The sequence below is a fragment of the Plecotus auritus genome, assembly GCF_963455305.1.
Source record: "Plecotus auritus genome assembly, chromosome: 1".
In the NCBI taxonomy this organism is placed as follows: Eukaryota; Metazoa; Chordata; class Mammalia; order Chiroptera; family Vespertilionidae; genus Plecotus; species Plecotus auritus.
Window position 1 is genome coordinate 30790424 of NC_137770.1, and position 14771 is coordinate 30805194.

A 14771-nucleotide genomic window follows, 5' to 3' on the forward strand; every position below is an offset into this window, starting at 1 on the left:
AGCCCAGCCATCAGCCACAACCATCTTCCCTTGCTTCGTTGGTTTCGTTTTCTCTTACTAGGGCTTTGGCTTTAGGCACGTTCGGTTGCCCCAGTATTCTCATCTGTAAAGTGGGGATAATAGCAGCACCAGTCTGCCAGGTTTACGAGGATGAAGTGAATTTGTACATGTGAAGCAGCGAGAGAAGTTCCTGGCGTAGCCCAGAGCTAGGCCCATTGCTGGGAGCTCAGGCCATCACAGTGATTTCCCTGAGGCAGGGAGGTGGGGATTCGAACCCCGACCCTGCCACCTAGAAGCAGTGTAAATTGAGTCCCGCGACGTGACCCCCAGGCCTCCTTTCCTCATCGGGACCACGCGGGTGATGATGTGCCCTCCTGGGTTCGTTTCCTGGGGCTGCGGCAACAAAGCAGCACAAGCTGGGTGGCTTAACACCACAGATGTATTCTGACACAGTTCAGACGCCAGAAGTCCTAAATGGGGTGACGGCAGGGTTGCTTCCCGTGCCTAGTCCTCGGGTCTGCTGGTTGGCGGCAATCCCAGAATTCCTTGCCTTGTTTCACTCCCTGTGCCTCTGTTGTTGCATAGCAGCTCCTCTCTGCGTCTCTGTAGCAGAGTCTCCCTCTCCTTTTTCTAATGAAAGCACCATCTTTGGATTGGGGCCACCCTAATCCATAAGGACCTCATCTTAACCAAGTACATCTGCAAAGACCCCAGTTCCAAATATGGTCAGATTCTGAGGTCTGGGTGGACCTGGGTTTGGGAGGGCACCATTCAACCCAGGACAGCCCCTCATAGGGTTGTTGTCAGCTTAACATTTCATGGCACCTGGCTCACATCAGGAGATGGTGGCCCTGCGTATTTTCCCTCCACTGCCTTCCCTCCCCCTGCTTCTGCCTCCAGTTTCAGAGAAGCAGAGCCCTTGCTTTCCTGTATGTGTCTCCATTACTCCAGCCCGGAGGCACTCAGGCTATGTGTGTGTGATTGGCAGCTAAGGTTAACTCCAGAGAGAAAATCTTATCTGGGATAGTCTTTTCCTCAGAACCTGGGCTGGGGTGGAGAGGGGAATGGGGTTGCCCAAATCTTAGGACCCCGAGACTGTGTCAGCTAGACCCCCCAGGGCCAACCCCATTGGCCAGTGGAGCTCAATGCTCGAAGACTTCCCTACTCAGCTCTGTTATGCCCTCACTCCTTAGGCAAGAGACCGGAGGGACAGCCGCACCCCATGGCCACTTGGGAGTGGCTTGGCTTGGTAGGGGATAGGAGGGTGCTGGACTCAGTCAAGGGGGCTGGCTTTAGCTCCCTGTGGTAGGTACCTGTGCTGGGCTATGTGCACTGCGTGCTCAGAGTTCTCTATCCCGGTGTGGATGGTGCGGAGTAGAGGGGGCTGGTGGAGGTTGTACTCTTCGCCTACATGCTTCTGCCATGTCCTCTCCGGGGCCACGGAAGAGCTCAGAGCAAGACACGGAGCAGGAACCACCCTGTGGGCTTGGCAGCACCAACAGGGGCATGAGTCGTGCTGGCATGCTGGCACAGCCGACGAAGCAATCCGGCCACGTGGACTCATTCATACCTAGGGATGTATTGCCCACTGACCTGGGAATTCCATTTCTTGAGACTGTCTAAAGAACCCTAAGTGTGGGGGAAATCTCGTGTCTGGAGATGTTTGTGGTGACGCCACCTGCAATATGTCGTGTGAGCTGAGGGGCCCATCAACCACTGTTGAAGGGTGCAGCCACTTGGCCGCATGTACAGCCCCCCAGGTGGCCCCTGTGAAGACTGTGGGGCCAAGGGAAACATTCGATGATGTGCTGCTGCTGATCTCAAAAGCAGGAAGCGTAACTTACATATACCCTGTGGGTTTAGCACACCCATAAAGGAAAGACTGAGAGGCGGAGATAACTAGGCTCCTCTGTAATTTTTTGTGTTGTTAAATTATTCTGACTTACGGGAAGGCGTAGAGGGAAGGAAAGAAATGCCACATTGGGCACAGCCCTGGCCTCACAGCCGAGCCTTCGTTTACAGAGAGGGCTGAGCATCCATGACGGGTGCACCCGGGGTGGGCAGCCAGGCCAGGTCCCTCCCGGTCCTTTGCTAGTCACTTCACAAGGCCGCTGGGAACCTCATCTAAGAGTCCTGAGAGGTTGTAGGTCATTCCATTGTCCTCCCGGGAAACAGAAACCCAAGAAATGGAAGTCCTGCCTGCCCCGAAGAGAGAGGGCAGTGCATTTGATGGTCCAAGGAGGCTCTGGCCATTGGTGAATGCAGAGTGCCTGGACGTAATGACCACCCTGGGAGTAATTGAGGGGGGGCGGGGTCCCTGCAGCGCTAGAGAAACTATAAAATGGGGTACCCCTTACTGCGTGGCTTTTTTTTTCCTGATTATGCCACATTGTTTTCTGCTCTCTATAAAGTTAATCTGATGCCCCACACGTTTCCCCACAGTCCGGCATAGCCTCTGTATGTAACCCCTTCTGATGCCGCCCCACCATTCATGCTCCATGGAGAACAGCAGCTTGCCTGGCCGGGCCCCTTAGTGGATAACCCGGTTTCTCACACTGCAGATGATTGATCATTGTACAGTGGGCATCCCCGGGGGGTGCAGCCCTGGACCTGGAGCCCCTGGGGCCCTGAGGGGTGGATGGTCAGATCTCCTGCGCCCCGGCTTTGGCTCAGCTTTGTGCCATCTTTCTGGGCTCAGGCAAAGAGGCCATGCTGCAGCAGAAGGATTACGAGACGGCCACCCTCTCGGAGATCAAGGCCCTGCTCAAGAAGCACGAGGCCTTTGAGAGCGACCTGGCTGCCCACCAGGACCGCGTGGAGCAGATTGCCGCCATTGCACAGGAGCTCAAGTAAGCGTGGCCTGGCCCGGGGCTGCGGGGCTGTGCGGCTGTGGGAGATGGGCGCTGTGGCCCTGATGCGTGAGGGGGTGGGACAGCCCCGTGCCTGGGCGGGAAGGCCGTCCCCCCAGGTGGGGAATGAGCCAGTGACCCTTCCTGTCACAGGCCTCGGGCCTTACCTGTAACTAGTGCAGGACCAGAGGGCGACCCGTCGTGGCTTTGAGTCCTCCCTGCCTCGGTGGCTCCTGGGTGTTGTGCTTCAGGTGCAGACTGGCACTGCTTCCAGCTGAGGTTGGGGTGGGGACCTTGGAGAGACGGACGGGCCTTCTTTGGCCTTCTCCCAGTGGTCTCCGGAAAGCAAGGAGTTGGAAGGTTGGGAGGGGCGCCTGGAGGTCTAGATGTAGCGAGCACAGCTGGCCTTCCAGCACCCCTGGCGCCCCAGCCTCATGAGGAGGACAGCAGGCCACACAGGGAGCCTGGGCCACCTGACTCCTCCTGTCTCTTCCCTCCCAGTGAGCTGGACTATTACGACTCACCCAGTGTCAACGCCCGGTGCCAAAAGATCTGTGACCAGTGGGACAATCTAGGAGCCCTAACTCAGAAGCGCAGGGAAGCCCTGGAGGTGAGGGCCCCGAGGGAGACGGGGGCCTGCTCCTGCAGCTCTGGTGCCCCTTCCTGCTCTGTGACTCCTTGTGCTTCGGCAAAAATGCTCCACGGGGCCCCTCAGACCTCCCCCAGCCATGGCCTGAGTGCGGAAGGCTCACATGGGCACTGCATTTGGGCTTTGCTTGTGGAGATGCTTCCTCTCCTGCCCTAAACCAGATCCCCTCCCCCTGGCGTGGTGCCCAGACAGCCTGTTCTTTCTGCCTGAGTTCGCCCAGTGCTCCCAGACCTGGGCCACTTGGGGCTGTCCAGGAGGACCTTGGGGAGAGGGGAGGGATTCTGCATATAACTCTGCTCATATGTCCCTACCCCCACCCTGTTCGGCACTCCTAGCGGACAGAAAAGCTGCTGGAAACCATAGACCAGCTGTACTTGGAGTACGCCAAGCGGGCTGCACCCTTCAACAACTGGATGGAGGGGGCCATGGAGGACCTGCAGGACACCTTCATCGTGCACACCATCGAGGAGATCCAGGTGGGTGCAGCCCCCCTCGCCCTCGGCAACCGGCTCCCCAGCCGCCCGTGGCCCACACTCTGCCAGGCCCACTCCTGCAGGCTGCCCCTGCAGAGAGAGAGGACTGAGGACAGCGTCCCCAGGGTTTCATAGATTAGAAACCTTTGCATTATATTTATTTTGATTTGGTAACATATGGATATAGTATAAAATCTGAAAGATGAGAAAGTTGTGCAGGAAGTTCGTGCTCCTATCCCCCGCCCCCCAGAGCTCCTCCCCAGAGGAAAGCAGTATGGCCACACAGTCTCTGCATATGCAAGTAAATATACTTACTTATTAACAGCCTCCTCCACACCCTTCTCTTATATAAAACAGCTTTTATAATATACTGTGTTTTGAATCTTATTTATTTATTGTTAATCCTCACTGGAGGGTATTTTTTTCCATTGATTTTTTAAAAAATTATTTTTATTGATTTCAGGGAGGAAGGGAGAGGGAGAAAGAAATAAGAAACATCAATGATGAGAGAGAGTCATTGATCGGCTGCCCCCTGCACACCCCACACTGGGGATGGAGCCCGCAACCGGGGCATGTGCCCTGACTGGGAATTGAAGTGTGACCTGGTTCACAGGTTGACGCTCAACCACTGAGCCACGCCGGCAGAGCTTTTCCATTAATTTTTAGAGAGCGTGGAAGAGAGGGAGGAAGAGATAGTTAGAGAAAGAGAGAGAGAGAGAGGGACAGACAGAGAGAGGGACAGAGAGAAAAACATCAGTGTGAGAGAGACACACCCACTGGTTGCGTCCCACATGGGCCCTGACCGGGGCTGAGAAGCTAGCCTGTGATCCTTCAGTGTGTGGGCCAACACTAACCACTGAGCACACTGGCCAGGGCTTGAACCTTGATGTTTAATGTAACAGATACCTTGGAGCTTGTTGCATATCAGTAAACAGCTTCCTTGTTCTTTTATACAGCTCACAGGTTAGATGGCAAGGGTTTTTGCAAAGCGCTGAGGAAGCCTATGTTGGGGGAGGTCACCTGGAGCAGGCCTTGGGGTACTCCTTGTTCCTGACCTGACTGTGGGGTGGTAGGCGCCCTTGGTCGCTGCTGACTTCACCAGCCCCGAGCAGGAAGCTATTGCTTTGATGGCTCTGCCTTCACCTTCCCTGGCCAGGCTGGCCCTCTTGGTTCTGAGCCATGATAATCCTCGGTTGATGCCTTCAGGCAGCTGGGGGCCCTCCACCCACCTCTTCTCTGGGACCTGCAGGGCTGTCTTTGCTCATTTGGCCCATGGGAGGCACCAGCCCTTCCGGTCATTGTTCTTCTCCTGCATCCCCATCTCTGTCCAGGGACTGACCACAGCGCATGAGCAGTTCAAGGCCACCCTCCCGGATGCCGACAAGGAGCGCCTGGCCATCCTGGGTATCCACAACGAGGTGTCCAAGATTGTCCAGACCTACCACGTCAACATGGCAGGCACCAATCCCTACACAACCATCACGCCTCAGGAGATCAACGGCAAATGGGACCATGTGAGTCCAAGGGCTTTTAAGTTTCATAAAGGCAGGGATTTTTGTCCCTTGTTGGGTTGGTGGATTTTTATTTATTTCGGTGTTTCTTGTTATTGTCACATAGTCAAAACTGTCAGGTTAATGAATGACCGAATTTCTAGAGCCGTCCAACATCTTTATTCCCGTGTGTTACTGACTGGCCCTTCCCTCCTTGGGTCCTCCTTTTCGTCGGAAGTATGGGGCAGGTGGATGGCCCATCCCCAATGTCCCATGGTTGTTCCTGTCCCAGGTGCGGCAGCTGGTGCCTCGGAGGGACCAGGCCCTGACGGAGGAGCACGCCCGCCAGCAGCACAATGAGAGGCTACGCAAGCAATTCGGGGCACAGGCCAACGTCATCGGGCCCTGGATCCAGACCAAGATGGAGGTGGGTCCCATCGTGGGAGGCAGGCATGAGGCTCCCACCCCTTCCCCACCCCCATCCCAGCCAGACAGGCTTGCCTTGTCTCCTCCCAGGCGCGACCTGTGGCGGACTGGGGGTCCTGAGCCTGTGACTGGTCTGCTGCCCTACAGAGGGTATGGAGCTCATGCAAGGAAGCTGTGGGCTGATCCCAGTGTCTGGTCTTTTATTTTATTTTTTAATATTTATTTGTTTGTTTATAAATATATATTTATTGATTTCAGAGAGGAAGGGAGAGGGAGAGAGAGCCAGAAACATCAATGATAAGAGAGAATCATTGATCAGCTGCCTTGAGCAAGGACCCACACAGGGACACCACTAAAGTCCCACGAGAAAGTCCCACAGCAGGATCAGTGCCTGGGTGGCTGACTTGGCTTACCCTTATGGCATATCTGGCTGACCAGGTCTCCTCCTTCACTATCCTTGCTCCTAAGCAATGAGTTTGGTCAAGGAGGAGGATCTTCCCAGAGAGAGACCTGAACCTCAGGCAAGCGCAGCACTTTTTGCTGAATTGTGTGGGCCAGATAGTGGGGTGCTGTAGGTCAGGGAAGGGATACCTCTTGGCATGGTGTCCCTCTGAGTTCCTTGAGGGCAGAGCCCAGGTTGAGTTCACGTATATATCTCCCCTGTGCCCCCCCCCCCGCCCCCACCTGCTTAGCTCATTGTGCATAGTAGGTGCTCAGGAAATATTTGCTGGACTGATGTGAGTGCCCAGAATGCTTTCACAAACAAATTTGTTTATATGGCTAAAAGGCCAACAGAAACGGGGATTAGGCCTGGCTCGCAGGTGGGTGGCATTGTGGTGGGCCGAGGTGGGCATCTGAGGAGCAGAACATAGGGGCATGTCACTGGGGAGGTAAGCCAGGTGCACTGAGGCTGTGAGGACCTGGCTCGGTGGGCACCGCAAGGTCCCTGAGATGGGTGGAGGGGCGGGGTTTCATCCACTGATATCAGTGCTTGTCCCACTCGGCTGTGACGCTATTGCCATGCCAAGGAGCACACATGCTGAATGTGTCCATCCGGGCTTACTTATTACCCCAGTGGGCTCTCAGGTCCTGGGTGGGAGCCAAGAATCACCTGAGGGTTTGACCAGTGGCCTGGGGGCCCCAGTCTCCACCCCAGGGGCATAGAGTGGGGTGGTCTGACAAGGGCCTCCTTCCCGGGTGAGCAGGAGATCGGGAGGATCTCCATCGAGATGCACGGGACCCTGGAGGACCAGCTCAGCCACCTGCGACAGTACGAGAAGAGCATCGTCAACTACAAGCCCAAGATCGACCAGCTGGAGGGCGACCACCAGCTCATCCAGGAGGCACTCATCTTCGACAACAAGCACACCAACTACACCATGGAGGTGGGTGTCTGGGCCTTGTTGCTCTGGGGGAAGCCCTGATCCCCTTCTGTTCCCCTTCCTGGGCTGGGGCAGAGGGAGGCGGTCATCTTCCCAGGAAATTTGCCATAAGGATCAACACTTGCTTTGGGCTGAGGGGCACTCCCTTCTCACCCTGGGCTCTTTGGGTCTTCAGTGCTTTCTGGATTTCCCAAGGAGCTTGTTGACATACAGATTTCCAGACCCCGCCTCCAGAATTCACTGGGTCTGTGTGGGGCTCAGGAGTCTAAATTTTTAACAAGCCCCCCAGTGATTCTGATGCTGGTCTCCAAACGCTGCCTTAGGTACCTGCATTCTGAATAATTACTTGTTTTGACCATGAAAGCATATGTGTGTAGTTCTGGAGTTGGATATTCAAAGAATTACCCAGTTTTTTATCCTTTAATCCTTCCCACTACCAAATTTTCCCTCTTTCCTATCCAACCCACGCTGGCGGTCCTGCCTGGTCTCTGCTGTCCCAAGCAGAAGCCACCACCTGCCCGCACTTGCCCCTCATCCTGTGGCTCCTCTGTCCTGGAACCTTGTTCTGGTTCCCCTGCCTCTGCTGACACTGAATCGCACAGAAGGCTGGTTTGATTGCTTGGACCATTCGATGGTCATGGGAAGGAGTGATGGGGGCAGCCTTTCCTGACTGGCCCCTTGTCCACATCCAGCACATACGTGTGGGCTGGGAGCAGCTCCTCACCACCATCGCCAGGACCATCAATGAGGTGGAGAACCAGATCCTGACCCGGGATGCCAAGGGCATCAGCCAGGAGCAGATGAACGAGTTCCGGGCCTCCTTTAACCACTTTGACCGGGTGAGAGCCCCCCCCTGCACGTGCTTAGAGCAGCCCCAGCCCCTGCCCCAGGGCCCTGGAGGGCACTGCCCCAGGTGTGGGCAGCCGAGCTGGATCCAGTTCCTGGGCAGGTGAGGAGAAGGAGGAGGAAGGTGGGAGCACCTGCCCTACTCTGCATTGCACAATGCCGGCCTTCGAAAGCCAATCCTCGTGTCCAATGAGCCTCTCTGCTTTCCTGGAGAGACAGCTCAGATCATGGGTGGAGAAAGGACCCTTGACCCCTGACCTTTGATCTCTTACCCAGCAGCTTCAGCCCTTGAGAGCAAGGCTGACATAACCTCAAGGGAAGGCCTTCTGCCTCTGGCTGTAGGGACCGTCCTTTGCCTCTGCCTCAGGACAGAGGAGTGGGGCTCCCTCCTGCCCCACCCGCCCCTGGCACAGAGTTGTCAGTGCTGGGTGCCCCTCCGAGTGCTCCGGGGCTTCGGGATGACCACATGGGAGGGGAGGGAGCATGAGTTAGGTGCTGCCCACCACCCTGCCTGGCTGGGTGAAGCCCTCCTGGAAACTGGGGTGGGGCATCGGGCTGGAGGCGGGCTGGGCACTTGTGGGGGCTTCTCACCCCCGTGGCTCATTGTGCTCCCTTCTGGCCTGCTTCCCGGAGCAGGGCTGCGTGTGCCGGGGAGAGGGCACCCTCGGGACTGTGTCCGTGTGTCTAACCATGTGCACTTTTATTTCCCTCCTCCCCCACCCTGTCCACCCTCCACCTTCTCTATCCGCATGCCTTCGTCCCTGTGTCTCCCTCACATGCCACCCTCCCCTGGGGCATGGCCCACCCCTCCCCTCACGGCCTCCACCTCCCTGGCACCGCATGGCTCGCTGCCTGACGCACGGCGGCCCCAGGATCACTCCGGCACGCTGGGTCCCGAGGAGTTCAAAGCCTGCCTCATCAGCTTGGGTTATGATATTGGCAACGACCCCCAGGTACTCGCCTCCTGCATGGAGCACGCTCAGGGGTGGCATCCGGGGCAAGAAATAATGCGTATTTCTCCTTTTTCTCTTCTCTGTCTGTCTGATCTCCGTCTCCCTTCCCTGTGGGCCCTGGGGCTCATCCTCTCATGCTGTCCTCGCCTGGCCCGTGTCGGGCTCCTCCTCCCACTACTGCGACCTCTGACTCTGCCCTCGGTTCTTTCCTGGGAACCTGCTCGGTGCCCGCCTTCTCGCCGTTCTCCATCCTGTGGACGGACCTTTGCATCTCCCTGCTCTGTCTTCCTCCTTCCTGGACATTTCCCCCGGATGTGTTTTACATCTCCTCCTCCTCTGTTCCTCTCCCCTTCCTGACCCCGAAACCAAACCTCGCGTCCTCCCCTCCGGCCATCTGTGCCCTGTCTTCCTGGCCCTGGGCCGGCCCTTCCTCCTCGTGTCTCGATGCCACTGTCCCTACAGAAGAAGACAGGCATGATGGACACGGATGATTTCCGAGCCTGCCTGATCTCCATGGGTTACAACATGGTAATGTAAACCCCACCCTCTGTCCTGGCGAGGGGCAGCCAGCTGGCCGCAGAGGCCACGTCCTAGCCGTGGCCGTCGGATGCCCTTAGGCCAGGGCTGCCCTCCCCAGAGGGCGCTCAAGGCTCTGGTCCTTGGGGAAGGTGTAGCTTGAAGGCAGGGCCCAGCCGCAGGGCCTGTGTGTCCTGGAGTTCTGGCTGTCCCACCGTCTGTGCCAGTTTACTTGCTGGTGCTCACTGTGGACACAGGCGTTCTCACTCCCACTGTGGCCTGCTGGGCTGAACTGAGACTAGCAGAAGGACTGCAGGTTTGCACGTTCTGGTACAAGGCGTGGGGAGTTCTGCCATTTCCCTGTGAGGGCCAGCCGAGCCTGCTGCCCCTCTGCACTGCCCCAGGCTCCTCCCCAGCCTTCTCAGCTGCCTGCCCTTGTGCAAGCCATCAAGGCAGGGCCGGGGCCTTAGCAGGGCAGCCGGGTGACTCCTGGGCCGTGCAACATGCAGAGCTTTGGGCTGCCCAGCTCAGGAGTGAGACCTGGGCTATTGGAGCAGCGAACCCAGGAGTAAATCTCAGCTCCACCACCACCAGCTTGGGGGCCCGGAAGAGGCGAGGGCTATTGTAAAGGTTAAATGAAGGAACTTACAAAGCCCAGATCTGCTACCTACTGCTGGCTGTGTGACCTTGGGCAAGTCACTAAGGCTATCTGGGCTGCATGTTTCTCATCTGGAAACCCGATGGAAGTAAACACCTGCCTTATGTGGCTGTGGTGAGGGTTAAATGAATTAAAATATGCACAGCACTTGGAATAGTGCCTGGGATGTCATATAGGCGGTGTGGGTGGAGCTGTTGTTATTGTCATTATCATTATATCAGCATTATCATAGTTTGCTCCAAGGGGAGCCCGGGCCTGGGGTAGGGGTGGGAGCCCTGAGTGGGGTCTTCACTGTTGGGCGTTGTGAAGAGGCTCCTCATGCCCTCAGGACAACCCAGGTTGGCCCCCGGGGCTGCTGTGCCTCCTCTAACAGCCGCAGGCTCCCCGAACCCAGGGCTCCAGGTCCCTGCAGAGTCCCAGCAGGCTGTGTGGCTCAGAGGCTGACAGGCCTGGGGTGGCTCTTCTCTCCAGGGAGAGGCAGAATTTGCCCGAATCATGAGCATTGTGGACCCCAACCGCCTGGGGGTAGTGACATTCCAGGCCTTCATCGACTTCATGTCCCGGGAGACGGCCGACACAGACACAGCAGACCAAGTCATGGCTTCCTTCAAGATCCTGGCCGGCGACAAGGTGCGTTTGCTGGGTTGTGGGTGCCCTGCTGGGGTGGCAGGCCCTGGCTGGGTGCTGACCTGCGGGAAGGGCGTGAGCACCTCCACTGCCCTTCCTCAGGGTCCCGCACGGTCCCACTGTGCGGATGTAGACATGCGCGTGCGGAATGTCCCTGTGTATATCCAGGACAGGAGGGGTGGCGCGGGCGGCACGGGTGCAGTGACGCTCTCTCCGCAGAACTACATCACGGTGGACGAGCTGCGCCGGGAGCTGCCCCCGGACCAGGCCGAGTACTGCATCGCACGGATGGCCCCCTACACCGGCCCCGACGCCGTGCCCGGTGCTCTGGACTACATGTCCTTCTCCACGGCGCTCTACGGCGAGAGTGACCTCTAACCCGCCCCGCCCGCCCAGCACCCTCACCCCTGCGAGCCCCGCCCTGCTCCTCCGCTGTCCCCCTCCCGCCTCCTGAGCTGGGACCCACGTGGCCTCCAGCCTCCCTGCCCGCCAAGTGACAGTTTACAAAATTATTTTATGCAAAAAAAAAAAAAGAAAAAAAGTTACGTTAAAAAAAGTAAAAAAAAACAAAACAAAAAAACCGCATATTTTATTATAGAAAAAGTATTTTTTTTCTCCACCAGACTTAAATGGAAAAGAGGAAGAATTAACTATTTGCACCAAAATGTTTTGTTTTGTGACATAGGAAAAGAACCAAGCACAATGTTATATTCCATCCTGTTTATCGATTTTTTCTTTCTATCTGTTCCATCTGCTGTATTCATTTCTCCAGTCTCATGTCCACCTTGATGTGGGAAAGGGGTGGGGAGGGGATAATCTTGTCAAAAGGCACATTGGTGCATGTGTGTTTGCTAGCTCACTGTCCATGGAAATATTTTATGATATTAAAGAAAATCTTTTGAAATGGCTGTTTTTTAAGGAAGAGAATTTATGTGGCTGGTCTCATTTTTAAGTCCAGAGGTGTGATGCAGCTCTTCATCAGCACACTTTATTTTATTTTAGTACTGCCCATTAAAAATGGTCAGGGGTACAATAAACTTTGCTATTGCTTGGCACGGACAAATTAAAGCAACAGTGTCCACTGGCAGCTCTTGGCTTGCTCCTTGCTGTATTCCAGAAATGTGTGTGTGTGGGGGGGGGGGGGGCCAAGGATGGTGTGGGGCATCCGTCACACTCCTAACATGTTTTTGACCCTGGCACATTTAGTCTTCTTGCACTGCAGTTTCTTCATTTGTTTTCCACAACATCAAACAGCTCTGTGATATCTGTATGCCCCCATTCCTCTTATTTTTGCCATCGGACAAATTGAGTGGTCTCAGTAAAGGCCTCTCACTCCTTGCTATTCCAGATGTCCCATAGACAGCAGCTGTCCAGCATCACCTGGGAGCTTATTGAAAATGCAGATCCTCAGGCCTCGCCCTGACCTTCTGAGTCAGAATTTGCTTTTTTTATTTTTAAAAAATATATTTTTATTGATTTTTAGAGAGGGAGCAAGGGGGAAGGGAGAGAAAAACATCCATGTGAGAACAGAACATTGACCGGCTGCCTCTTGCGTTCCCCCTACTGGGGATGGAGCACACAATCCTGGCATGTGCCCTGACCAGGAAGCAAACCAGCAACCTTCTGGTGCATGGAAAGATGCCCAACCAACTGAGCCGTACCTGCCGGGGCAGCACCTGCTTTTTAAACAAGATCCCAGGGGACCTGGATGCACTGGCTCTAGCTTCTGTTTTTCCTCCTTACCTATCACTCCTCCCCGAGGCTATGGATGATGGAAATAATAATAGTGCAGTGGGGTACAGAAGTGTAAATTAGCAGCTGAAGCCATAGGTCTGGGTTCCAGTTATGGCTGTGTCTACTAGTTAAAACAGTTTAGTGCAGCAGTTATAGGGAGCTGGGGCTGTGGGGTCTGCCATTGCCAACGGGCAAATTGCACCACCATCCTCTTAGGTGTTCAGAGGGGCTAAGAGTGCCAGTGGGAAGTCAACACATTGAGCTCCTAGAATATTAGTACATATAAATGTTGGCTGTGGTCAATCTTATTTTAAGTTTCAAGGGGTTCTGTTGAAGAATCTCTTAGAGAACCTTTAACATGATTTGTCCCCTCATTTAAGAGGATGAAGACTTGGTCCTGGCCAGGGTAGTTCAGTTGGTTAGAATGTCGCCCCTGGGATGCCAAGGTTGATGGTTCGATCCCGGTCAGGGCATGTACAAGAATCAACCAATGAATGCATAAGTAAGTGGAACAACAAATTGATGTCTCTCTTTCAAATCAATAAACTTAAAGGAGGATGAGGACTAAATCAGAACTTACTGAACTGGGGCCAACCATGATAGTCTGGTGTGAGGCCCTCTTGTTGAGGAATTAGTTCAGTAAGTTTCTGGAATACCTACTGTCCTGGGAAAGAGGGTCCAGGCAAGGGGGCTGCTCAGGAGAAAGGACATGGGGAGATGTTAGCATTTGCTTTGGGAAGTATTTGTATAGGTTTTATCTATAGAAGGTAAAAAGTCTAGAAGATGTTCATAGTGGATCTGCTGACAGGCCAGAGCCTGTTCCCAGATCAGAGTCTTTGTGAAGACCCGAGATCCCTTGTTAAGCTACTAACATACAAGTCCAACCGAGGGTCCGGTGTTACAGGGATTGAGGAGAGGGGGAAATGGTTCTAACCAGAAAGTTGCCTAAAACCAGGGTATCTGCACATTGCTCAACTGTCAAGAGGTCTGAGCAATCAGCCTCCTTCAGTGCTCACTTAAAAAGAATGTGTAATAGTTGTTGGAATGAAAATGGGTGTGCATTCTACAATTGTCAGAGATGCAGTTGAGTTTCTCAGAGTTCAAGGGTGTTTATATGTGTGCGAATGACTATAGTTACTTTAAATAAGTTTTCAATCTGTTAAAGAGGTAAAAATTTGCCCTGGCCTGTGTGGCTCAAGTTGGGTGTTGGCCCGTGCACTGAAGGTTGCTGGTTCGATTCCTGGTCAGGGCACATGCCTGGGTTGTGGGTTCCATCCCTGGTAGGGGGTGTGCAGGAGGCAGCCGATCCATGTTCCACTTTCATATCGACATTTCTTTCCTTCTCCCTTCCTCTCTCTCTAAAAATCAAGACAAGCCCTGACCGGTTTGGCTCAGTGGATAGAGCGTCGGCCTGCGGACTGAAGGGTCCCGGGTTCGATTCCGGTCAAGGGCATGTACTTTGGTTGCGGGCACATCCCCAGGAGGAGGTGTGCAGGAGGCAGCCGATCGATGTTTCTCTCTCATTGATGTTTCTGGCTCTCTATCCCTCTCCCTTCCTCTCTGTGAAAAATCAATAAAATATATTAAAAAAATAATAATAAAAAAAAATAAAAATCAAGACAAAATCTAAAAAAAAAAAAAGTAAAAGCTTAAAAATCTATTTCTAAAATTTTAAGGTCATGCACATTTTGTTATACTGATAACGTTTTGTTTTTTTTTCTGTAAAAACTGCTTGTCCTAATTAGTCACACATTTAACACATTAAATGCCCCCATTTAAGCCTATTTGCAAACATCATTAAATTTCTTTTAAATATTTTAAACATATTTCCAAGTTTTAATATTTCCAAGACATCAGACTGCCAGCTCAGGCAAGATTCAGATCCAAGCAGCAACGTGTTGCTCAGCACAAGGCAATTGAAATATTATACATGTAGGAAATCAAGTTCTCTGGAGCAGTTCAAAGCTTTTCGAAGTTTACTGACAATTCGCCGGCACCTCCAAAATTAGAATTGCACACTAATTGCAATTACGCATTTCAGATGAAAACCACAAAGCTAAATACAAGCCAGGTTCTCTTAAGGTGTCCAAGCACCCTAAATTATTCCACTGGTTGCCATGATGTGTACAAAACTGCTGACTACGCTGAAGTATTAGTGGTAAGAGTTT

At 53.9% G+C, this 14771-nt stretch overlaps 1 protein-coding gene across 3 annotated transcripts in view; it reads left to right on the forward strand.

The window, feature by feature from the left end:
* Window positions 1–11794, forward strand: part of ACTN1 (actinin alpha 1) — a 94502-nt gene extending 82708 nt beyond the window's left edge. Inside the window, exons 12-22 of one of the 3 annotated variants that reach the window (XM_080643347.1) lie at window positions 2699–2849; window positions 3351–3459; window positions 3834–3974; window positions 5303–5485; window positions 5754–5888; window positions 7093–7272; window positions 7962–8108; window positions 8988–9068; window positions 9531–9596; window positions 10714–10872; window positions 11089–11794. In XM_080643347.1, coding sequence (XP_080499473.1) covers window positions 2699–2849; window positions 3351–3459; window positions 3834–3974; window positions 5303–5485; window positions 5754–5888; window positions 7093–7272; window positions 7962–8108; window positions 8988–9068; window positions 9531–9596; window positions 10714–10872; window positions 11089–11247 — 1511 coding nt within the window. In that variant the 3' untranslated portion in view covers window positions 11248–11794. The remainder of the gene's footprint in view (window positions 1–2698; window positions 2850–3350; window positions 3460–3833; window positions 3975–5302; window positions 5486–5753; window positions 5889–7092; window positions 7273–7961; window positions 8109–8987; window positions 9069–9530; window positions 9597–10713; window positions 10873–11088) is intronic. The other 2 variants (XM_080643348.1, XM_080643349.1) reach the window with 2 other exon arrangements.
* Window positions 11795–14771: the final 2977 nt, after the last annotated feature.